The following is a 24,971-nucleotide window of genomic DNA, read 5'->3' as shown; positions in this document are numbered from 1 at the left end:
CTTTACTCTTCTTCCAATAGGCAAGAAGATCAATGAGCAAAAAGATTGGGTGGCAGTCTAATTTGAACTATATATACAAAAGACAAGAAAAACTGCCCAAAAACTGCAAATTTTTAATTCTATACGCAGTGGATCATCCCGTACGATCGTGGATCGTCCTGAACGATTTTACTTAAAGTGTCGGAAATGATCCTAATGTATATTGGTACAAACTATGTTCGTACACGCTCATCATCACGTACGAACTATGTTCATCCGGTATGAAACGGTTATTACATAAGTCGGTTCCCAAAATTCTACAGGACATAACCAACTGACGTAAGTCGGTTCAGTTCGTCCTGGGACGAACACGTTTGATCCTGGGACGATGTTATACAGAGAGTTTCGTCCAGGGATAAAAATTTATTTCATCCTGTACGATTTCATACAGAGAGCTCCGTCCAGGGATGAAAATTTATTTCGTCCTGTACGATTTCATACAGAGAGCTTCGTCCCGGTACGAACCATATTTTTCGTCTGGACGAACATTGCAAGGTGAGAATCCCGAGACGTTCATCCTGGGATGAATATTAAATTCGTCCTGGACGATTAGGACTTAGTTCTACCCGCCTGTTCGATCCATTGCTCTTCCGAGGGGTTAATTGACATGATCGTCCCGTACAAATCAGGTTCATCCCGTACGATCAGTTTATAAAAATTATCCCCCAAGAGTGTGTGTTATGATTTTTCACTCAATTACAATCACTCCCTCTCATTTAAAAACTTATAATTTATAAATGAATAATTTGAAGTCTTTATCGCTTGGAGTTGATTTTCCTGAAATGTTAGTACATACTAGAGCAAAAAACAAATCTTCCAAAAAGTGTTAGGAGATATATATGAAACAATAATATTTGAAATCATCAAAACAATTCAAGTTGCAAGAATGTAAAACATGCAAATAGCAACTCTCTCTACAATACTCGGAGGGCGCCTCCGAGGAGTGGACGTAGGTCATATTGATCGAACCACTATAATTTTTTTTGTTCTTTATTACTGCTTCCACATTTATTTTCTTCACTTTGATTTTTGTGGTGAATCTTGATTTTTATTTTAAGATTGTGTTTTGATCAAAAGATTTTTAAAATGCTAATTCACCCCCCTCTTGGTTAGCCTTTGGACTAGTTCATAAGGGCTTAACATCCCTGACAAACTTTTACCTTGCTTCTGAATTGTTGCGTTTGTTCAAGAAAAGCACTTATGGGAATTTAATGTATGCTAAGCTAGACATCAAAAGGGATTTTAACTCCATATCTAGAGCTTTTCTTATTATTGAGGATGGCTCAAAAAGGTTTTTCCCCTTTATTCATCAGTTGGGTCAAAGCTTGCATTTATAACGTGTTCTTCTATGTTTGTTTGGAGGGCAACTTGGAGGATTTTTTCTCTTCTACCACGGGTTTGATATAAGGCTGTCCCTTAAGCCCATACTTATTCTACATTGCTATGGATGCTTTCCCCTGCTTGCTGGATTCTTCTAATAATGGGAATGTTTTTAATGCTTCGGAATACAATGGTGTGAATGTATCTCATTTAATTTATGCTGATGATCTCCTTGTTTTTTGGGAAGCTTCTCTAAACAACTGCTCGGCTTTGAATTGGACTATTGACACTTTTGCCAAATCCTCTGGACTTTTGATTAATCATGGAAAAAGCTCTCTTATACTACATCCTTATACTCGCATTGCCCATGACATCTGTGCCTTTCTTAAAATTACTTACTTGAGGCTTCCTATATCCTTCAAGAGAGCTCATTTATCAAATTTCTCCCCTATTTTAGACATTATTTCTAATAGGCTTTCCATCTAGAAAGTAAAATTTCTTTCTTTTGCAGGTAGGCTTCAATTTCTCAAATTTACTATTTGGAATATTATTGCCTATTAGATTCGCGTTCTATTATACCCAAGACTTGTTGCAAACAACTCAACAAAATCTCTGCAAAATTTTTATATTTTGGTGATATTATGGCTAACAAAATGCACCTTATCTCTTGGTCTAATACTTGCAAGCCAAAAATTAAAGAGGGTTTGGGTCTGCGAGCTTTTTAGGCTCTTAGATTTGCTTTTGACTGTTCACTGATTGTTAGGATTTATAATTCCTCTTCCTTGCTCTATTCATGGCTTTTTACTAAATATTGCAGTCATTGGAAGGGTTTGTATCATACCTCCTCTCTAATGTGAAAAAGTATTACTGATACTGAACTTAAAGCTAAATACAATTTTTGCTTCAATGTCAAACATAATTACCCCATCTCTCTTAAATGGGATAACTTGTGTAAGGGGTCTTCTCTCATGGAGATCCCAAATCATGAATTTCTTTAAGACTCTTTTCCATCTATTGTCAGGCTCAATGTGCTGCTCAGTCTCACGGGTTGGATTTTGCCTGATGATTCTCATGAGGGCCTAAGCAATACTATCCGCTCTATCCCTATTTTTTATGAGGACGATACTTGTTGTTTGGAATGGAAAGCTGAAAATGGTTTTAGGTCTTTTAAATCCTATATCTTTGAATATTTTAAGCAGGATAATGAGGTCTCTTGGCATACCGCTGTGTAGCATAAGCACCATGCGCTTAGATGTTCTATTTTTGGATGGTTAAGTTTGGTTGGAGGGCTGAAAACTGCAGACATCCTGATCAGGAGAAATATTTTGGCTGAACCTCTTTGTTCTCTGTGTATAAACATGCATGAGAGTGACTCCCATCTTTATTTTGAATGCGATTTCTCTTTCTCTATCATATCCAGCTTGTTTCCTAGCCTAAGGGAACTCCTTAGGCCAAATCTATTTCAAATCGTTGACTTCATTGCTGAAGGGGGTAGAGATAATATTGCCAAGATGTTATTTTTAACTTTATGGCGTTCTGTTTATTATATTTGGCGGGAAATAAATGAAAGGAAGTTTTCTTCTATTGCCAAAAGTTCATTTACCTTGAAGGAGGTTATTAAAAAAGCTGTCATCATGAAGCTTTCAAGATGGAAGGATGGAGAATATTTCAAACATATGCTCTGTGGAGGGATTCACTTCCGGGTATAATGGAGGCTGTTTTTACACGTTAACTGCTGCTTGCTTTTGATGAAGCAGTATGGTTTTTCTATTCTGTTATGATGAATGTGAGGCTGCTACAATGCATTTTTCATATTTTTTTTATTTCCTACTGTTGATCTTGACTTTTTGGTTTCGAGATTGGTTTTTGGGGCAAGGATGATTGGATTGTTATCCCCTCCCCTAGATGGCGACTTTTTGCCACTTGATGCTTCTTGATGGCGATCTTCGCAAGTGGGGAATTGCTTGGTTGATGCAATTCTTATACTGAACCTATTGGTTAGCTGTAAATTTTTTGTCTTAGCTCTTTTAGTTGTTTGGTCATTTTGTCAAGTGTTTCTACAACACTTTTTTGGGTTTTGAGCTCTTTCTCTTCTTTGTTCTGCTGTTATCTCTCTTTACTTTACTTATAATTAGTTTTTATTATGGGATGGGCTTTGACTTTAATTTTCCAAAAAAAAAAAAAAAATAAATAAAATAAAAGAAATTCGAAGGGCTTTCAATCCACCAACTTCCTCGACACCTGCGCCTGCGCCAAATATAATGTTTCTAAAAGAAACCTTCTCTGGCAGATAACCCACCCGATGCTTTTTCTTCTCTGGTTTCGTTTGTTTAGGAGAACAACAAGGCTGACATTCAACTAATGGCTTCTGTTCTTCAGATTTCGTCGCATTTCTTAATAATCTTCCTTTCTTTTTCTAGTTCCTGTTCTTCTCGCAAGTAAGATTCAACCCCTACTCATTAATTCTTTTGGTTAAGTTGAAGGGTTTGAATTTGCGATATTATTTCTAAAGTAATGTTTGATATTCCTGCATATATGCGAAAATGCTTTCTTTTGTGTTTTATTGGTAATAAGGGAACTCATGGAAGAACGGCTCGTTGGGAAATTTGGGCCATACCTTGTAAAGCTAATTTCATCAGGAAATTTGGGCGTTTTTCCTTATCGGGCGTCTTAATATTTCTTAGATATGTAAATATAAATATCATGATTATGATGATGCATACGAATGCTGTGTTAGGAGTTTAGGCATGAGATTGCGTGTTCACCTCCGTTAATCTGATTTCTAAACCAAAAGAGAAGTGGATTTTTTTTTTTTTTTCGGTGCATGAGTTGATGAATCAATAAAAAGAAATTTAACCTTATTTTTCAACAAAGAAAGAACTTTGTTGATGTATCTGCTTGACTGGGCTTGCTGGGTTCTTATGTTATCAGTTCACAAAATGCCATAAGAAGTTGCTGGGCAATGTTTAATGCTTATCTTTACATCTGCAAGATTAGTTGTCCCTTTGTGAGTCAGCGGCAATCACCGGTATTGCTAGTAGTATCTTATGATTCTGACAAGATCTATCTGGCCATCTTGCCGTATAAGTGTAGTTTAGTTGTATGGACAAAGTTTGCATTCCTTGATTACGCAATATATTGAAGCAATGGATTTTCTTGACTTTTTAACTGTGAATTTCGATTTTGTTAGGATATGCAGTCCTGCTGAATGTGGTGATTTGGACTGTTAAAACTATGTTTAGTTCTAGTGAATTTACATTCTTGTTAAATTTAAAAAATAATCTCGAAGAGTGGTGTAAATAAATCTTCCTATGCTTAGGCTTCTAGCATATAAACAGCCCATACAAAGTTGATGGGAAATGTTTGATGCTTATCTTTACATTAGTTGTCCCTTGGAGTCAGCGCCAATCACCGGTATTGCTGGAAGTATCTTACAATTCTTACAAAATTTGTCTGGCTTCCATGCCGTAAATATGTGTAGTTCGGTTGTGTGGACAAAATTTGCATTCTTTGATTTCACAATATACTGAAGCATTATATTTTCTTGGTTTTTAACTGTTATTTTCGATTTTGTTGGGATATGCAGTCTTGGTAAGTTTGGTGATTTGGATCGCTAAACTATCTTTAGTTTTAATGAATTTACATTCTTTGTAAATGTTAAAAATATCTCGAAGTTTGGTGGAAGAAGATCTTCCTATGCTCAGTTTTCTGCATATAAACAGCCCATAGAAAACCCAAGTTTCAATAGGCTAACGCCTACCCGAAGTTTGTAACCTTGAGGAAGCCTTTTAAACTCAATTCCTGTGTTTGGAAGGCTTAGACTGCTTGAACTAGGGAGGAGTGATACCATCACCCATCTAGGTTTGGAGCTAAGAGTACAGTACCCTAAGAAGGGGTTCTTAAAGGGGATTTTTCAATTTAGCTGGATTTTTGGAATTCATAGTGTACTTGCAGTATCCTATGATGTATAGACTCAAATATGATGGGACACTTATAAGATATTTGTTTTAATAAACATAGGATATAGTCACTTATTAAAAACATGCATGTGTTAATGGATGCATCTCACGCTCTATCTCTAAAGAGAGAAATTTGTTTGATTAGGAGTTAGAATTTAGAGAGAAAAAAGAATTATAAAGAAAGTGAGACTGTGGAAATGACAATGGTTAATTGCAACAATTCTTTTTGATATCAGAGTGCTCTAATTTCAAATTGATACAATGTGAAAATGGTAGCCGGCAATTTGTAATAATTCTTCTTGATATCAAATTATTATATGTGATAATTTGGTGGAGGGATTTGAAGATGTAGAAAGGGGATGTGAAAGATCTAAATGAGATTAAATCCTATTTTTAGAAGTTAATAATCAAGAAAACTTCAAGCTTCTCTCCATTAGGGTAGAAGATATACTAGAATAATTAATTTGTAAAAAAGTAAGATGTGATGTGATCCAAATTTGAAAGATAAATATGAATGTTCCAGAGAATCAAGTTTAAATAAAGTAGAGTAAAAAGATAAGTAATGAATGTTGAGAGGTGATCAAGGATTATGGGATTAGGTTTTAAGGAATACAGAGGAATTGAGAATCAGGCCAATAAGAGATATAAAAAAAGTGGAGAGAGAAAGTGCCTTCAATGAGTGGCGAGAGAAATAAAAGAGAGAGGGGTTGATGGGAACATCAGATCATGGAAAGTATATCAGAGATGTGGCCGACGATCTATTTTTGAGTCATCACATGTATTTGTTTTATTTATTTTATTTATTTGCTTTATGTATTTGTTTTATGTATTTGTTTAGTTGTATTTCCCTTTTTACTCTTACTTAAGGGTTCGTCATGTGTAAAGCCCTAAGGGCTATGTCGTCTTTTATTATTCCGTTCATTGTATGATGTTATATATAGCCCCTTTTTGTTTGTTTTGAAGTTAATGAATGAATTATAAAAAATTTCTGTATATTGAGTTCTTGTGAGAGCTTGAGAGGTTTTGGAGAGGGAAGTGGATCACCCACCAACCTTGGAAGAGTCAGGGTTCGTGGCTAGTTTCATCTTATTTCTCTTTTCTTCATCCTCCCTCCCTTCCCCCTCCATCCCACGACCCATTCCAATCTCCCAAATCGCCGGCCACCCTAGCCCTCCACCACCAAACCGCCACTCCGTCCCACCACCACCACACCACCGGCCAATACCAACCCCTCCTTTTTTTCCTATAGCCGCCGGCCTAGCACCACCACCCAATCAACCAACCTTCTCCTAACCTAGCCGCCAACTCCTTACCCAAGATCCTAGCCTAACCGCCAGCCCTAGCCTTCCCTCTTGCTTTGAAATTCCAAAATGCCCATTAATACTTTCCATATTTCATCCAACCTCAATTGGAAAGCTTTGGGCCCCAATTATTCAATGAAATTTTGAATTTCAAAACATTCCAAATATAGGAATTTATTTTAGGAAAGTTTTCAAAATTCAGCCCCTTTTGATTTTCAAATTAAATGGGAATTAATTAAGTCCTTCCTAATTTAATATTCCAATTCAAGAAAGCTTGATTTATTTCCCTAAGCTCCTCCCTCTCTCTCTCTAAGCCGTCGGTCCCCCTTTCGGTCCCCACCTCTTGAATTACTTTCCAACTTAAAGCCCTCCCTCGTAGGGAAGAATTCAAAGCTTCCACCCTCTTCTACTCGCCCCTCTCTCTTACCATTTCCGCTTTTAATTCTTTCCAAATTTATGAATTAATTAGGAAGAATTCAAAGCTTCCCCCGCGCAGATCATGTCTATGTTTCGTACTGGGTTGCGAGAGGATCTTCGCAACGAACTGTTTGCCCGGAATGTCACCACACTTGAAAATGTCTATAGCTTAGTGTTAGACCTGGAGGAAACCTGTTCCCAACACCCTAGCCGACACCATGACTCTAGGCCTTCCTACAGACCTTCCGGTGGTTCCACTCCTCATACATCCACTGCCTGACCGACCCTAGGGAGAACTACCCGACTACCCTCTGGTCCTCCTACACCCCGACCTGATTTTAGGAGTAAGCCTCCCACTCCTGATACCCCTCTGTCCAATCCTGGGACCAAGTGCTTTCGATACCAGGGGTATGGGCATATCGCTTCTCAATGCCCCAGTCCCTACAGTCTTGATTATAGAGGAGATCACTGAGGAAGATTTTGAGCCCGAGGTCGATCAGATCCACCAAGTGGAAGATGAGGGTGATTTCTTCGAGGATGATGATGATACTATTGTCGTCCATTGCCTTTAAAAACTTGACACCTCTCCCATCTGTGTGGTGAGATGTGCGCTGTCACACCCTGCTACCATCGATGACTGGCGTAGGACTGCAATATTTCACACATACACCAAAATTAAGGATAAGAATTCTAAGGTCATAGTGGATAGTGGCAGCGGCTACGAGGGAGGTTCCTAGATTTTTGATAATGATGTCCATATCTATTGGCGTTCGAACACCTGCGTGTTCGTACATGCGGGCAAAAAGATCAAGCTTTTACCATCGCAGCCCTGGGCTAAGGATGACTCAAAATCCAATCCTATTAAATCTAAGAAAGGATTGAACCTCGTCACCGCCAAAGTTTTGGATTCTGAGATTGCTCAAGGCACACCCCTGTATGCCTTAGTCGGTCGTGAGACTTTCACTGAGTCTTATGAGCCAATCCCTCAAGAAGTCCAACCTATTCTTGGTCAGTTTGCTGATGTCTTCCTCGATGATCTTTCGGATCAGCTACCTCCACTTACCTTGCTAACCTGCCACACAATCACATGAATTCCATGGAACATGCTGAACTCAAGAAGTAGGTGGATGAGTTACTACAATGAGGCTTTATCAAAGAAAGCCTTAGTCCTTGCGCTGTACCAGCCCTTATTACTCCTAAAAAGGATGGATCATGGCAAATGTGTGTTGATAGCCGTGTTATCAATAAGATCACTGTCAAATATCATTTTCCTATCCCGAGGCTAGACAATATGCTTGATATGATGACGAGAGCCACTCTATTTTTCAAGATTGATCTCAAGAGTGGATACCACCAGATTCGGATTTGATCTGGTGATGAGTGGAAAACTGCCTTCAAAAGCAAGGATGGTCTCTATGAGTGGTTAGTCATGCCTTTCGAGTTGAGTAACGCCCCCAGTACTTTCATGAGAATCATGACTCAAGTGTTGCGCCCTTTTATGGGAAAGTTTGTCGTCATCTACTTCGACGACATCCTTATTGTCAGTCGGCCAGTCAGCACTTGGACCACTTAAGGCAAGTTTGCGAGGTCTTAAGGAAGGAACAACTTTATGTCAACCCCAAGAAATGTACCTTCCTCATAGATCGGGTTATCATTTTGGGCTTTATTATTTTAGCCCAAGGGGTCTCTGCAAACCCCGAGAAGGTGAGGGTGTAGAATGGTCGGTTTCTCAGAACATCCGGGAAGTCCACAGCTTCCACGGACTAGCCACCTTTTACAGAAATTTTATTCAAAAATTTAGCACCATTATATCTCCTATTACCGACTAAATGTGATTTCCACTGGACCCAAACTGCCACCAAAGCCTTTGATGAGATTAAAAAGAGAATGGTGGAAGCCCCAGTGATGAGACTTCCTGATTTCTCCAAAGTCTTCGAAGTGACCTGCGGTGCTTCAGGGGTCGGAATTGGAGGAGTCCTATCCCAGGAAGGTCACCTTGTAGCTTATTTCAGTGAAAAGCTAAATGACATTCAGCAGCGTTATTCCACGTATGATAAGGAGTTCTATGCAGTAATCTAATCTCTTCGTTATTGGCGACACTACTTACTCCCGTAAGAGTTTGTTATTTTCCCGAATCATGAGGCTTTGCGTTATATGAACTTCCAAAAGAAGTTGAACGCACGTCACGGTCGATGGGTTGAATTCCTTTATGAGTACACTTATACCCTTAGACACAAGGTGGGAGTTGAAAATAAAGTTGCCGATGCTCTCTATCATCGTATGATAACTACCACTGAGATGAGAGTTGAAGTCGTGGAATTTGAACAAATCGAAAGGGACTATTTAGAATGCCTAGACTTCAAGGAGACTTATTCTCTCCTGGCCACAGGCAGCACATGCCTTATGGATGATTTTATCTTAGGACTGCTAAAGACTATCCGTAGGAATAACGCCATCTATGTTGTTGTTGATCGATTTTTCAAAATGGCCCATTTCCTACCCTGCTGCAAGACATCCGACGCCTCCCACATTACTAAACTTTTCTTCGATGAGGTCGTCCGACTATATGGTTTGCCCAAAACCATTGTATCAGACAGGGATGTAAAGTTCGCCAGTTATTTTTGGAAAACCCTTTGGATGAAATTGGGCATTAAATTACAATTCTCTACTAGTCAATAGGATCTTAGGAAATGTGTTACGATCCTTGGCAGGTGAGCATATTAAAGATTGAGATTCCATACTCCCCATAGCTGAGTTCGCCTATAATAATTTTGTAAACCGGACAACTGGCCTAAGTCCCTCTGTAATTGTTTATGGGTTCAAACCTAGACAACCGCTAGATATCATACTTATGTGTTCTAGGTATAGGACTTCTGAGTCTACATCCTCATTTGCATCGCATATGCATGAACTTCATAAAGAGATTGCATGCCAGATTGAAAAGAGCAATAATGATTATAAACTTTATACTGATCTTAAATGAAAATTTAAAACTTTTGAGGTTGGTGACTCCATGATGGTGTGAATTCGTCCGGAATGGTTCCTGCAATAAATGATTAAGAAGTTACACACTAAGAGTACAAGACCATTTAAGATAATTAAGAAAATCAACAATAATGCTTATGTAGTAGATCTGCATGCAAAATTCAATATAAATCCCTCTTTTAACATAGAAGATCTAGTAGCATATGAAGGTCCTAATTTTAACCCACTAAATTCACTTCTATAGCAGCCTTGTGTGATCCCACCTTGTGAGAACCCAAACCTACCTCCACTTCCAAATATTTCCAAAGTACCTATGGCAGAGAAGGTTGACACGATTCTGAGTGATGATATCATTTCCACAAGAGAACGTGGACGACGGAGGTATTTGATCTGGTGGAGAGGCAAATTTGAGTTAGAGGATATGTGGTTGGATCGCAAGGAGCTATAGCAGATTGACCCTGATGCATTGGAGATCTATGAGAGCACTCGGGACGCTTGCTCGACGGGGTCGAGCTTTTTCCCACCCCGGGAGAATGATGGGGACATCAAATCAGAGACGTGGCCAACGATCTATGACCACAATCGCATCGATCTATTTTTTGAGTCCTCACATGTATTTATTTTATTTATTTTTTTATGTATTTGTTTAGTTGTATTTCCCTTTTTACCCTTAAGGGTTCGTCTTGTGTAAGCCCTAAGGGCTATATCATCTTTTATTTTTCTGTTCATTGTATGAGGCTATATATAGCCCTCTTATATTTCTTTTGAAGTTAATGAATGAATTATAAAAAATTTTTACATATTGAGTTCTTTGAGAGCTTGAGATTTTGGAGAGAAATCCCTTGAAGAGTGAAGCAGATCACCCACCAACCTTTGAAGAATTAGAGTTCGTTGCTAGTTTCATCTTATTTCTCTTTTCCTCTTCCTCCCTCCCTTCCCCCTCCATCCCACGGCCCATTCCAATCTCCCAAACCGCCGGCCACCCTAGCCCTCCACCACCAAATCGTCACTCCTTCATCCCACCACCACTGGCCAATACCACCCCCCCCCCCCCCCCCATACCAACCCCTCCTTTTTTCCCTATAGCCGCCGGCCTAGCACCACCACCCAATCAACCAGCCTCCTCACCCCTAGCCTTCCCTCTTGCTTCCAAATTCCAAATTCCAAATTCCCCATTAATACTTTCAATATTTCATCCAACCTCAATTGGAATGCTTTGGGCCCCAATTATTCAATGAAATTTTGAATTTCAAAACTTTCCAAACAAAGGAAGCTATTTTAGGAATGTTTTCAAAATTCATCCCCTTTTGAATTTCAAATTAAATGGGAATTAATTAAATCCTTCCTAATTTAATATTCAAATTCAAGAAGACTTGATTTATTTCCCTAAGCTCCTCCCTCTCTCTCTCTCTAAGCCTCCGGCCCCCCCTTGGGTCCCCACCTCTTGAATTACTTTCCAACTTCAAGCCCTCCCTCTTAGGGAAGAATTCAAAGCTTCCCCCCTCTCCTACCCGCCCCTCCATCTCACCCTTTCCCCTTTTAATTCTTTCCAAATTTAAGAATTAATTAGGGAAACAAATTCCCAAATTTCCCTCCATCCAGCTCCCAAAATCTGAACATATTTCTTCCCTAAGCCACCATCTTTGGGCCGGCCACCTCTCTCCCTCTTCTCCCCTTGAATCCTTTAGAGAAACTTCATTCTCTCAAGAGGAGTCTTTAAGGGAACCAAAGACCGTCGTCTCCAACACTTCAACCCTACAGAATCGATGTATGGTCGAGCCCGATCTTGAATCCAGCTTCGTCTACAATGAGCAAGGAAACGTCGACATCCTCCGGTCAACATTCTTCGACGTCAACATGGAAATAGACAATTCCACCGAGGAATACTTTGATCGTATCATCTTCACCTTGTCCGAGGCAATCGAAGAGCAGCTTGCCAACATTCAGTGGCAAATCACTTCTGTCCCATGACGAGGATGAACTTTTCATCCTATTCAATTTCTTTCCTAATCTTCTTCTCGTGTAGGTTGTGATTCAAGCACAAGGAGTCTTGCAAAGCTATCTGCCAATGCTTAGTAAACGTAGGATTTAAGTTTTGATTTTCTATGCTTTCTAATCTCATTGTTAACCTAGAGATTCTATTGAAAATCTATCTAATTTGCATCGGTTGAAATTCTAAATTGCTTTGATGATCCTCACTTTTAGTATGTGATTTGGCTGAACCAGAGCCACTTCTCTCTTGTTTTATATTATCGTTTATTGGCTAACATTTAAATTCTTATTACTCTTATTCAAAACGTGCAAGTTCTTATCGCATTCATTTTAATCATAGTAAAACCCATGTTGACTATTTTCTTATAAAAAATATATCGTTTAAACTGCAAAAATTATAAATTCATTCCGAATGAAAATTTATATACCCCGTATCGCTTATTAGCTTTGGACTAAGCAGTGAAAAATGAAAAAATAAAGCTAAATAAGGGTATTTAAAAAATACTAATAAAAATATTTTTGACAGTAAGATGCAAGATCTTAAATTTTAGGTTATTTATAAAGAAGCTAATATTATGTGAGAAAATATAGATAGTGATATTAAGAATGCTGTAAAGTATGTGTTTGGAGAATAAAAAAGAAAAGATCTTAATATTAAAAATAGTTGATGTTAGAATCAAAATGTAGAAAAAATATAAAATAATAAGAAGCTTTTTTATAAAAAAATATTTAGAAGTAAAAGCTAAAAAAATGGGAAAGATATAGAGTGACCGATAAGGATTCCAAAAAAGTAATATGCAATATAAATAATTTAGCTTTTAGTGATTTATATAATACATTAGATATTAAAAATGACAAAAATATTTGTGTAATTTAGTTAAGTAAAAAGATATGAGAGGTAAATATTTAGCTTAAGTGAAGTGCATTAATGACGAGGATCAAAAAGAGCATTTCTTAAAAGAGAATAATCAATATTAGTTTATGAGATATTTTGATGAATTTTTCAGTGAAGGTTGTGAGAATACGATTAACTTTAGTGAATTTAGCACCCTAAATGAAAATAGAGATTTTTATTTTCATCATCATATTAGTAAAAAATTAGAGAAGCTTTAAAGAAAATGAAATGTTGAAAAAGAGTAGGGTCTAATGATATTCCATAGGAAGTGTAAAAATTCTTAGGAGATCAAAGAAATTTTTGGCTTATTAAACTTTTTAACATTATTTTATAATCTAAAAAGATACCATGTAATTGGAGGAGTGTGCTTGTTCCTATTTTTAAAAATAAAGGTTATAAACAACCTATTTTTAAGAATAAAGATGATAAACAAGAGTGTATGAATTATAGAGGAATTAATTTAATGTGTCATATATTAAAATTATGGTAGAGAGTAATTAAGCATAGGTTAAGAAATGATAATAGTGTTTCTCAAAATCAATTTAGATTCATGCCAAGTAGGTTTACTTCTAGAGATATACATTTGTTGAGGTGTTTGATGGAGAAGTACAATGAGAGTAAGGAGGATATACATATGATATTATTGATTTAGAGAAAACATATAAAATTTCAAGAGAAGTGCTTTGGAGTCTATAAAAAAAGGAGTTATTGATTTTTTTATTCAATTCATTAATGCTATGTATACAAGAGCTTTTATTTGTGTTAAAAAATAAGGTGTTTTGACCAAGTATTTTCCTATTTTAGTTGGATTACATTAAGGATCAACTTTAAGCCCATATTCTTTTTTGCTTTAGTAATGAATGTTCTTACTAGACTTTTGTGAGAGACTGTATTTTGGTGTATGTTTTTTGCTGATGATATTCTTATTGTTGATAAGACTAAATAGAGAGTTGATGAAAATATTGAATTATGGAGGTAAACATTAGAGTCTAAAGATTTTTGTTATAGTAGATCTAAAGCCAAATACATAAGAGTAATTTTAGTAGTAATAGATCTAGTGCTAGGATTGTGACATTGAGTGACAAGGTCATTAAAAAGAGTGCATGTTTTAGATTCAGTCTATTGTTTGAAGTGATGGTGAAATAAATGGGGATTTTATTAATAGAATTCAAGTTAGATGATTGAAGTGGAAAAATACATTGGACTTATTGTGATTGAAAAGCACCCCTCAAATTTAAGGGAAAATTTTATAAGATGGTGGTGAGACTTACAATGCTTTATAGTGCATAATATTGGCCATTAGAAGCGAAATATAAAGTTGAGTGTTGTAGAAATGAGGATGCGTAGGTGGATGAGTGGCTTTACACTTGAAGATAGAATGCAAAATGAGTAAATAGGAGAAAAAAGTTTGAGTAGCTCCAATGCCAGATAAAATTAGAGAGAGTCGCCTTAGATGATTTGGTCTCATAATACGCCGGCCTTCCAATGAATGCTAAAATTAAAATGTTTGCCTATGTTAGAAGAGTACGTATTAGATTTGACCTATGTTAAGAAAGATAGAGGTAGACTTAAAAGGCTTAGTTAGAAAGTATTAAAAGAAAAACTGTTTTTTTTTAATTTAAATGAGAATGTAACTATTAATTGGACACAATGGAGAAAAAGAATTTATGTAGCTATCCCCACGGAATGGGATAAGGCTTGTTGTTATTGTTGTTGTAGTATTTAAACAAAATAATTAACAAATCCAAATAAAAAAATGGCTAACTCGCCCCATTCATTATAGGTACCTTTAATAAAATACCTAGTTGCCAAGTCCTTAAATGGCCGACTTCTTGCATTGCTATAATATTTGTATTGAGTAGCATACGAGTCCTTTATAAATGAAGAGTCTTAGTGGTCACACACTAAAGACGATGATAATATCTTAGCGAAAAAGCCTATAGGCTGGCTCCGCCCTCTTCTACAAGATTCACAGCCAGTAGTATACGAGTCTCTTAAGACTTTTGGTGGTTACCCCCATGAAGAATAAAAAGTTTGGGTAAGGCAGGTTCCACTTAAGGCGATTTTATGTACAATTTGATCAACAACTAGCTTACTCTATAGAGAGTCATAGCCAACTCGCTCAATCATTCATTGTCAAACGGGATCATATTACTATATATTCCTGTTGAATCCAATATTTGAATAATTTTCTTGAATGATTCTATGCTATTCTTATAATGTGCAAACTCGTCGGGGTATGTTCATCCTCATGTCTAACTTGCTCACCACATTGCCAAATTCAAATATAACTGGAATTAACGTCGAGTTCATGCATATCTACCCACACGACGAGCTTAGGTCTAATTTTGATTTAATTGAAAATTTTAAGTTTTTCATTATTATGCCGAGTTTAGGAATTATTAAGTTTCCTTTGAACTCTGGTGCATCCACTCTTAATGATGATTCAATTACAAAATCTCTTAATGCCAAGCTCAATTTGCCAAATCGCATATTTAAATTGTTGACTCACCAATGTTTTTAGATTTCACAAATAAAGAATTCAAATTTTTATTATTTTTGACAAGTTCTTTATCAAACCATTAACGCTTAGTATTCACGAGTTTAAAATTCAGAAAATTTTAAAGAAAATGTTTCATTTTCTTATAATGAGCAAGTGCCCTAGTACACTACTATTACCATGGGTGAGTGTACTACTACTGGTATGTATAGGCAAGCCCAACAATTACTTGACTAAGAAGAAAACTTTCTATTTCATTAAAGTAAGCAATTACATGTTCAGTTGCCCTTTGGGCTGAAAATAATAATATTAAAAAAAAAAAATAGAAAGATAAGTGAGTGTGGCTCAATCACTAGTCTCACTCACACCAGCTCTCTCACTAAACTCCTCGAAGAAAATGGAAGGATCATGAAACAACGGTTCGACTTCTCCCTTCGAAGTGAGTTTTTCAAGCAGTACTTGATCTTGGACCTATACTTCTCACCTAGGATTTTATTGTACTTGCCACTAGTGAGAACGGTGATCCACTTTTCCTCGGTCACCTTGACATCAGTAATATCCTTGGTTACTTTTGCTTCAGCTTGCTCCTTCGCATGTAGCGCCGATTTTTTGAGAGCCCTCTCCTTCTCCAACTTGTCTTGAACAAGCTCCCTTTTCTTGGTAAGTTCACTCTCTAGCTCACTTACCTTTGACTGTGCTACAAGCTTCTAAGAGCACTCCTCCAAGTATTTATGGACCACCTCATAAGCCCTCTCAAAGCTGCTGACCTTATTCAAGGCTTGCCAATGGTGGCGATTTAGGAAGAAGCTTGTTTGCCAAGCTCGCCCCATCATGTTCATCACCGAGAAACTATCTTATTCAATGAGGCCCATTAGGTGATCTTTGACATTTTAAAAATAGATGGAGACTTCGCAGTCAAAGCACCGTCACGAGATGCAGCGACTTCCAATCTTCTTTAAGATGCTCGTGCCCCTTCAAGGTGTGTAGTTGGACAACTTGCAACCTTTGCCACCATTACTCTCTACCTCTGTCGAGCCCTCTGCCGGCACCTTCCCCTTGCCAAGCACCTGTACTACTAGGGCCAACAGATTCCTCTCTTGGTCGACCCTCCTCCTGTCTGCCTTTTCATTTATAATGATACCTTTGATCCTTTGATCGCAGGAATCACCCTCAATTCCCTGGCAGCCAAGGGTGATGCCATCTTTATCTTGATGTGGGGTGGCACTGACTTCTCTTTTGATGCCTATAGCTTCTAATCGTTAACCTTATTTTCCAGCTCGATCGCCTTCATTGAAATCATCGGAAATTGCACACACCCTTCCTTGAAGGCTTTTTCCATGAAGAAATGTCAATTAGGTTGAGCGACCACCACAACTGTCGTTCGTGTAGACATGAGGCGAGATAATAGACACCAATAAGTTTTGCAACACTTGATTTTGGATGATCCTATAAAAATTGATGATCTCCTCAAACTCACGATATAATGAAAATCACTACCCTAGAGTGAAGTGGTCACAGGGCACGATCAATGCGTCTTTAAGAGGAGTGTTAAAGCAGTATGCGCCTTTGATGAACTCTATGCACTCAACTGGCAACTGCAACTTAGGAAGGTTGTTAGCATTAGCAAACAAGACAACGCATTTCCGCAGAGCAGCCATTGCGATAATTAAGCACTCCCAAGAGCAGAGAAGAAAAGCATAAGGAAAAGTTGGCCTCGTATCCGCGAGTGACCTACCCCGGGTATTTGTAGACAAAACTACTATACACGTGCATCAAGGCAACCTCTGATACACAGACACTCCATTTTAAGGGGGAATGCAGTGTTAGACACTTATCGGACACGAACATGCGTCCGACACGGCGGGATACATGTCAGACACGTTATTAGTGTGTGCCTATTTAAAAAAAAAAATAATGTCCGGCTATTTGATAGTTAAATAAAAAAGAGAGAAAACAACTAGCAAGTACCGGTTCATGCCCATCTCCCTAATCCTGCTATTCCTATTTTATTCGTTCGAGCGATTGAGGCGAGAAGCAACGGAGGTCTTTCCTGCGAGCAGTTCCAAGTCTTCTTCCGGCCGCGAACCCATGGTCTCCACCTTCACGCCGTCCCGAGCACGCCGTCTTCCTTTAGTTTCTGCACATAGCCAAGGGAAGCAGACTCCGAACCATTCACCATTTCTGCACGCAAGCGAGCCAACCGAACATCTCTTTAAGCCCTGTAAGTGGATTTTGCCATTTCTTTTCACCATTTTGCCATTTCTTTTCTCTACTTTTTGATATCAATCCTCGTTCCTTCGCCATTTCTTCTCGACATACCTCCCAACCGTAAGCCCTAATCATCACCAGGCCTAACCATCACCTTACTTGGCCAGGCCTCCTCTCTGACTCCTACTCACATACGGTCCCTCTTGCAGCCATTGTCTAGTGTCCTCACAATAAATGTAATGATCTCCATCCATCCCTATGTTTTTGAAGTCCATCTATAAATCTTGTAGTTCAATCAACAGAATGATAATGAATGAATGAAACAATATCTGTGGCATTTCATACCAATTCATGTAGTACATCTTAGTGGATGGTGATTGTGAGCTGCTTGCACTTTGCTTATGTTACCTTCAAAAGAGCCAAATCAGCTTTATTATAATTAACATGCAATTTTTTATCCTATTTTCACTTTATGCATCTTCTAAAATAATCCCTTGAATATACATGTTGAGCTCATGTATATGAATCTTGAATTCTATGATTTTTGTACATTATGTGGCATGATTGGAAATTTGGAACATTGTAATATACATGTTGACCCACTTTTTTTAGTTGTTTTTGCAACCCTACACTTAAGAGTTTAGACTTTATTTATTGTTGTATTTGAAAAGACTTAAGAGTTAAGATTTGTGTATATATATGTATGAAGCAATACTTTCAAATTAGGGAAATTTTTTTTTTTGGGACATTTTAAATGTCTTACAATATGTCACCCAACTTATTAAGACTTAATTTTTTTCCATTTTACCAGTGTATTTAAAAGTAAAATGAGCTTTAGTGCTAGTGGGACTGGATTAGATGAAGGTTCAAAAGAGCCAAGTGTAGAAATTGATAAGCCATTATGGGATCACATTACAAAGTTAAGCAAAACTTTTGGAGGAGGAAAAAACGTGTCATTCAAATGCAATTACTATGGTGTTACCTATAAATTATCATATTATCGGGTGAACGCACATCTACTTAATATTGTTGGTCATGGAATTAAAATGTGTCATAATATTACTACGTCGGAGTTGATTGAATTGAACAGACAAGTTGATGAAGTTGAATCGAGGATCAAAAGAGCACTTTCTAAAGAGATACATTTTCCATCTACTCACGGTTCATCTCAAACTTCTTCCTCATCTGTTAGAGCTGATGATTTATTATCATTTATAAGTGAATGATATGAATCAAATAAAAGAAAAGGAGTTGCCAGTAGCTCTTTAGATATGGCTTTTAACATGCAACAACGAGAGGAATTGGAATGTGAAATTGCAATAATGTTTTTTTCATCGGGACTTCCTTTCAACTTTGCAAGAATCCTTATTATAAAAATGCATTCACTTTTGCATATTATAACAACTTTGCAAATTATGTTCCACCTGACTACAATGCAATATGATCAAAATTATTGTAAAGGAAATTAACACAAATTATCTACTGTTTTCCTGGTTTTGTGTGGATTCTTAAGGAAAATTTTTGTTGTTTTCTAAGGATTGATAGGAAATTCTTGAGATCTTCAAGTGTTTTCTATCAGATTTCCAATGGCCTTAACCATTGACAAAAAGACTATGCGACACTAATTCCTGTGAATCTCCCTAAGGACATGTAGACATTAGCTCAAATCTTCATCGACATTACAATGATCCTTTAGGATGTTGGCTGTCCTCCAAACTAATGTCATACTGACACTTTTTTTCTTATCAATCTCTACACCTGTGCCTCGGAGTATACCTCTTGTCACATCTGAAACAAAGCTCATTCACCCTCTTCTCCTGTAATTCCATTTCTGTGAGCTTATTGAAGTTGCCATCAGGTCTTTCTCTTGCAGTATTTTCCTTCAAAGTCATCCGAAGAGTATCCAGTGTTGGCTCCTTAGATGCCAAAAGGTGATGGTTATCCTGTACATGCCTCCTGAGTTGCTGCCTTCCGTCCCTTTCTCTATGTGCCTTTGATTCTCCCCCAACTGAGCTAGCTCCATATCCTCTCCCAAGTCACGAGGTTCATCACTATAATTGCAGCCCGGATATCTAATTTTAGGTCCTTCATGAAGTTTCCCTCTAGCCTGGTCTCAGAAAGACGGTCAAATCGGCTAGTCAGGTACTTGAACCTCTCCCGATACTCTTATCACTGAATCATCTTGTGTCAAAGGAAAGAACTGTTCATAGAAGTCTCCTCCCGTGCCTGTTCGGAATCGTTCTATCAGGCAATCCTTGAACTCCCTCTCCCTCCAACTTCGTATTAGCCATCGCATATCCCTCCACTGGTACCAAGCCAGAGTCTTCCCTTTCAAACATAGGCCAGTTGCTGTCATTCTTTCCTCTTACGTTAACCTAGTGACAGTCAAGTACATTTCTACCATGTAGATCCACCCATATGCATATTCTCCCTAAAAAATAGGCATCTTCAGTTTCCTCACTCTCAGATCTCCTCCGTCAACCTTGCTTCCTCCAAAATTTCCCATTCCCCAAAGGGTTGGTTCCTCACAATTGTGCCAATCATCCCCCCTCTACTTGCACCCAAACCTTTCATCACAAGCCCACCTTTTCCCTTCAAATTCAGCACCCATTCGATCATATTCAACCTCTTTCCTTTCACATTCAACACCTTTTCGGTCATAATCAAATACTCGCCTTTCAAATTCAGCCCTCCTTTGATCATAATTACTCATTTTCTTTTCAAATTTCACACCCTTCCACTCATGCCCAACCCCCTCACGCCTCCCCACATACCCTCTACCCAACTCCTCCCAAGGAACAGGCCATGGGGGAGTCATTTTTTCTGTTCCCTCCAAAATCTCCACCTCTTGATCTTCTCTTCATCTGATCGGCTTAGGGTTTTCTCCACTTCCTTGTCTGTTCGCATCTTCCCTCTCCTCCAACGGTGATATTTTGGTTTGACTCTCGAGCACTTTCTTCAACATCTCTTCTAGGATGAAAATTTCGAATCAAACTTATCATGGATGGCTAAAATATCTTTTTTTAAATCTGAAACTTCAGTTTGGAGATCTAAAATTTCAGATTTCATTTGTCCGATCTCCCCTTTCAATTCTTCTACTTTTCTTCCCGGCATAAATCCCCAAATCTTTGTTAGGCTTGAAAGTTCGGATTTCCACCGCAAAAAATGGAATCAGTCCAAACTGCCCCAAAACAGCCCTGGGCACCGCTTAGGCTAAAAAATTCGGATTTCCATTACAAAAACAGCATTTCAAAGGAGAAACACTGCTGCAGGAATCAGCCCAAACAGCCCCCCAAATAGCCCCAGACACATGCTCTGATATCAATTTGATAGGAAACACTTGAAGATCTCAAGAATTTCCTATCAATCTTTGGAAAACAGCAAAAATTTTCTCCAAGAATCCAAACAAAATCAGGAAAACAGTAGATAATTTGTATTATTTGATGAAATAGAAACGGAAAATATCAAGATACAATTGATCCTCTATTCGAGAGGAGGATCTATCTCTCCTAAATCTCTAGATGCCACTAGAGCCCAAAAACCTAAGGGAACTCAAATTTCAGCTAAATTCAAGATGCCCTAACCCTTGAAAAACTAACTATTTAATGCATACAATCAAAACGGAAATCTCTAAACAGTCCCTACATTCAAATTCCCCTCCTAACTCCCTCAAAAATCCTTCCTAAACAGCTCCCTTGGACCCAGCGGTTGGATCGGCACGTACAGAAGATGGAACCTCTGCCTATTTCGCCTGGGCAGGATCGGCTAGACTGGTCCAATGGACCAGTATAACAAAATCATTGGGGCATCTGCTGTGTTAGCCGCCTCCAATTATACCTATTGCCTGTTGATATGGCCTTTAATCTAGTAGGCTGGGATTTTCAAACTAGAGAGGAGGCAATAGTGGGCTCCCCTAGAAACAAAAGGAACACCGAAGATTTGGGATAACCCATGTCTACCAAGTTGGGTCGATTTAGGGTCGGCTTGGTTTGATGAGGTTGGGCCTATTTCATTTTGGCCTTCCTATTTTTTGGCTTTTTTGGATGCTTGAAAATCCACTTGAATTTTGATTGTTTCTATGAGATTTGGGCTTGCTTTTCTTGAGCATTGGTAGTTTGGATATTTGGATGCGGGCTTTTTGTACCATACAATCATGCTTTCCTTGAGAATGTTAATCTAAATTATCTGGGATATCAGTTTCTCGTGCAAACAATAGAGCTATCAAGGTTTGTAGGTCTATTTTTGATTTTCATGCCTCTTAGTTTAATAAATCATTGATTAAGAATTTTCAGTAAATACTTTACCTTGAGTTTATGGAGTCACGATACTGTAAGCGGTTTATGGAGTTTATGGAGTAAATATTCAGCGACTGATGGATATATGCTTATGTATTTTTCAGACAATGAAGTTATGCCCTTTAGTAATAAGACGACTTGGTTCCCCACCATCGTGGATCTGGTTAGCACTAAGCTGTCATGATTTTGCAGGTTAGATTTAGGGAGCGAAGAGGCAAAAATTGATCATCTCCTCCCTTCAGAGCATTCAGCATTCTCCTCTGGATTTGACCCTTCAAAATCTATCCAGTTGTCATGGAATCCTAGGTATGTTTCATTTTTATTTTGTTTTTTTTCCCCCTTATGGAACCTTGGGAAGCCTCTTTTTTATAACATTTAAATGGGGCCGATTTCTTCACATGTAATATGCTTGTAGTTTTCTAAATCAGATTTAAATATAATGCTTCATCTGGAAGAAGCTTTGAATTTCTGAATTAAGCATTGATTGACACTTGACATCTGTTCCTTAAGTTAGGGTATTTTTATATGAAGGTTTTATCTCTGATGAAGAGTGTGATCATCTTTTATCTCTGGTAAAATTCTTTCCTATCTGTTATTTTAACCTACTTCTATTGAACTTCTTTGTGCTCAAATCTTGTGTTCTAAGCGCAGGCAAATGGAAAGCTTCAAAAACCTTTGGCTACTGAGAACAGTACAGGAGTTAGTAGCACTGTTGATGTTGTTAGCTTAAACAATGGATTTGAGCTGGCCAGAGGGCAGGTGAGATGCTTGTCTTTTTTTTTTTTTTTTAAAGTAATCCTTTTGCAAAATAATATAACTTGACAAAATATACGAAACTAGCTATATTAAGAAAATCCTACCATTGTGGAACCTCAGAGTGCCAACATATTCTTTAAATACTCAACTGTTCTTTTTTTTGAGAGATTCAAGTCCTTTGATAAGTTGTCCTGCACTAATTAAATCAACTGTTTGTTTTAACTTTTTCCTTGTAATTGGAAGGATGAAATTATTTTAAGAATTGAGGAGAGAATATCAGCATGGACATTTCTTCCGGATGGTATCCCTCTTGTTCTCTTTTATTATTCTTCTTGATCCATCATCTCACTGCTGCTGAATTTTGAAATCTTACTGTCCACATATATATATATATATTTAGAAAACGGAGAGGGCATGCAAATTTTCCATTATCGGACCAATGAGGGTTCTGAACCACTGTATCACGGCAATCAGGATAATTTGGAAAATGTGATAGGTGGGCCCCGAATTGCCACCATTTTGATTTTCCTCTCTAACGTTTCTCAGGGTGGTGAGATAATCTTTCCGATGTCTAAGGTGAGGTTAAATTTCTTGATCTTATATGATGGTGCATTCATTAAATTTGACGAAGGATTAGTACATGTGGAGTCCGAACACAAAGAACTGTTCGATTTTGTAATTATGAACAGTAAAAACAAAGTGATAAACAATAACTGTATTTTTACTGTTCATAGTCACAAAACCAAACGCTTTTCTGTGTCCGGACTCCGCATGTAATAATCACTCATTGTCTAGAGATATGCATACTTATGAAAATCTTACGTTTGATTTTCTAAATTTTCAGATAAAAGATTCAAATTCTAAAAATGGGAAAGAGATGATGTCTGAGTGCGCTTCATCAGGTTTTGCAGTGAAACATGTTAAAAGCAATGCCCTTCTCATTTTCAATCTTCATCCTAATGTTACAGTAGATGTCAGTAGTCTTCATGGTGGGTGTTCAGTGCTTGAGGGAGAGAAGTGGTCCGCAATCAAATGGATCCATGTACGAGCCATCGATCATAAGAAGCTTTTTTCTTATTCTGCAGAGGAATGTACTGATGAAGACGACAATTGCCGACAATGGGCGGCCATGGGAGAGTGCCAAAAGAATTCAGTCTATATGTTGGGCACGCCTGACTACTATGGTTCTTGCAGGAAGAGTTGTGGTGTGTGCTGATAGTTCTTAAATTTTATCTTAAAACAATTATTTGGAAGTTGAGGTTCTTTCACTGTTTAGTTTCACACCTTGTAAGGTATTGTGATTAATTATTGTACATTATCTATGTCGTCATCATCAATAGCACCAGCCTCAAGTAATTTTATCGGGTATCGTCATGAAGCAAAGAATTACCATTTAGTTGCTTTGTTGATTGAAATTCTTAACCTTGCACGATTTTTAATTGCCAAAGATTGTATTATATCTGTTGAATTCTTTATTTGGTGGATGATACTCTATTTTACTAGAAGATCAGTCTAGTGAGTTGAGAACCTATTAGTTGAGAATGAAGAGTAGAGAGTTAATAGGAGAAGAGCAAGTTGACTAAATCTTCACTATCTTAATCAGAAAGCATGAGAGGTGGGACTCAAGGGGCCCAAAAGATTTAGAGAAAGGATAAAAGATCCCTAATTGTTTCTCATCATCATTTATGTATAGGATTTGAGGGTTATAGAAAAGATTATATAGGAAAAAGTAAAAAACGTGCTACAAAAAGTACTCATATAATGTTATACATTAATTTAGAATGTGTCACCTCCTGATTAGTTACAAGTTATGGTTTGACGAGCTTTTTGTCATCGGATGAGCTCAAGAGAAGCGAATAGGTGTAGGGAAAGTATGTGGGTGAGTATGAAGAGATGGACTTGTAGCTAGTGATCATCTGATCAGATTGGCGACTGCTATAGGTTGCTCACAAGGTTGTCTTGCCATGAAAGATTAGCATAGGTGTTTCCAAGAATGAAGAGTTCTTGAGCTTGGTGTTGGTAGTCGAATGGAGTGTGAAGTCCTTGGGGTAGACACTCTCCTCTAGTCGAGTTTGGCGAGCAATGAGGGGAGGATTTAATTGAGATAACTAGCAGTTTGTTTGCTTAATGAGGAACTTCCTGGTTGCCCAACGTAGTGAGCTCCTTAGCAAATGTGGGTGAGTAATGCTCGTCACTCGCCTTGGGAAATTTCCTCTGTTGTCCTTAGGTGAGTCTTTTGAGGGATCTGCTCCTTAGTAGGAGTACCCTCGTCACGACCTGGTCGGTACATATTAAAACGCATGA

At 37.8% G+C, this 24,971-nt stretch overlaps 1 protein-coding gene across 2 annotated transcripts; it reads left to right on the top strand.

The window, feature by feature from the left end:
- Window positions 1-3,582: 3,582 nt before the first annotated feature.
- Window positions 3,583-24,082, top strand: LOC110091903 (probable prolyl 4-hydroxylase 6). 2 transcript variants are annotated; one of them, XM_020816206.2, is made up of 7 exons: window positions 3,583-3,797; window positions 22,104-22,217; window positions 22,426-22,483; window positions 22,563-22,670; window positions 22,911-22,968; window positions 23,068-23,243; window positions 23,512-24,082. In XM_020816206.2, exons 1-7 carry the CDS (start codon window positions 3,721-3,723, stop codon window positions 23,881-23,883), a joined length of 963 nt encoding a protein of 320 aa, XP_020671865.1. In that variant the 5' UTR covers window positions 3,583-3,720; the 3' UTR covers window positions 23,884-24,082. The 2 variants fall into 2 exon arrangements, with proteins under 2 accessions (XP_020671865.1, XP_028547504.1); XM_028691671.1 differs by lacking the exon at window positions 22,104-22,217.
- Window positions 24,083-24,971: the final 889 nt, after the last annotated feature.

This window comes from Dendrobium catenatum, unplaced genomic scaffold (assembly GCF_001605985.2).
Source record: "Dendrobium catenatum unplaced genomic scaffold, ASM160598v2 original_scaffold_43413, whole genome shotgun sequence".
In the NCBI taxonomy this organism is placed as follows: Eukaryota; Viridiplantae; Streptophyta; class Magnoliopsida; order Asparagales; family Orchidaceae; genus Dendrobium; species Dendrobium catenatum.
This window is presented reverse-complemented; position numbering and strand designations above follow the sequence as displayed.

Coding starts and splice junctions, on each gene's coding strand:
- LOC110091903 (XM_020816206.2), top strand. CDS start 3,721: ATGGCTTCTGTTCTTCAGATTTCGTCGCATTTCTTAATAATCTTCCTT. Junction 22,969..23,067: donor ATGGACATTTCTTCCGGATG/GTATCCCTCTTG, acceptor ATATATATTTAG/AAAACGGAGAGGGCATGCAA. Junction 23,244..23,511: donor TAATCTTTCCGATGTCTAAG/GTGAGGTTAAAT, acceptor CTAAATTTTCAG/ATAAAAGATTCAAATTCTAA.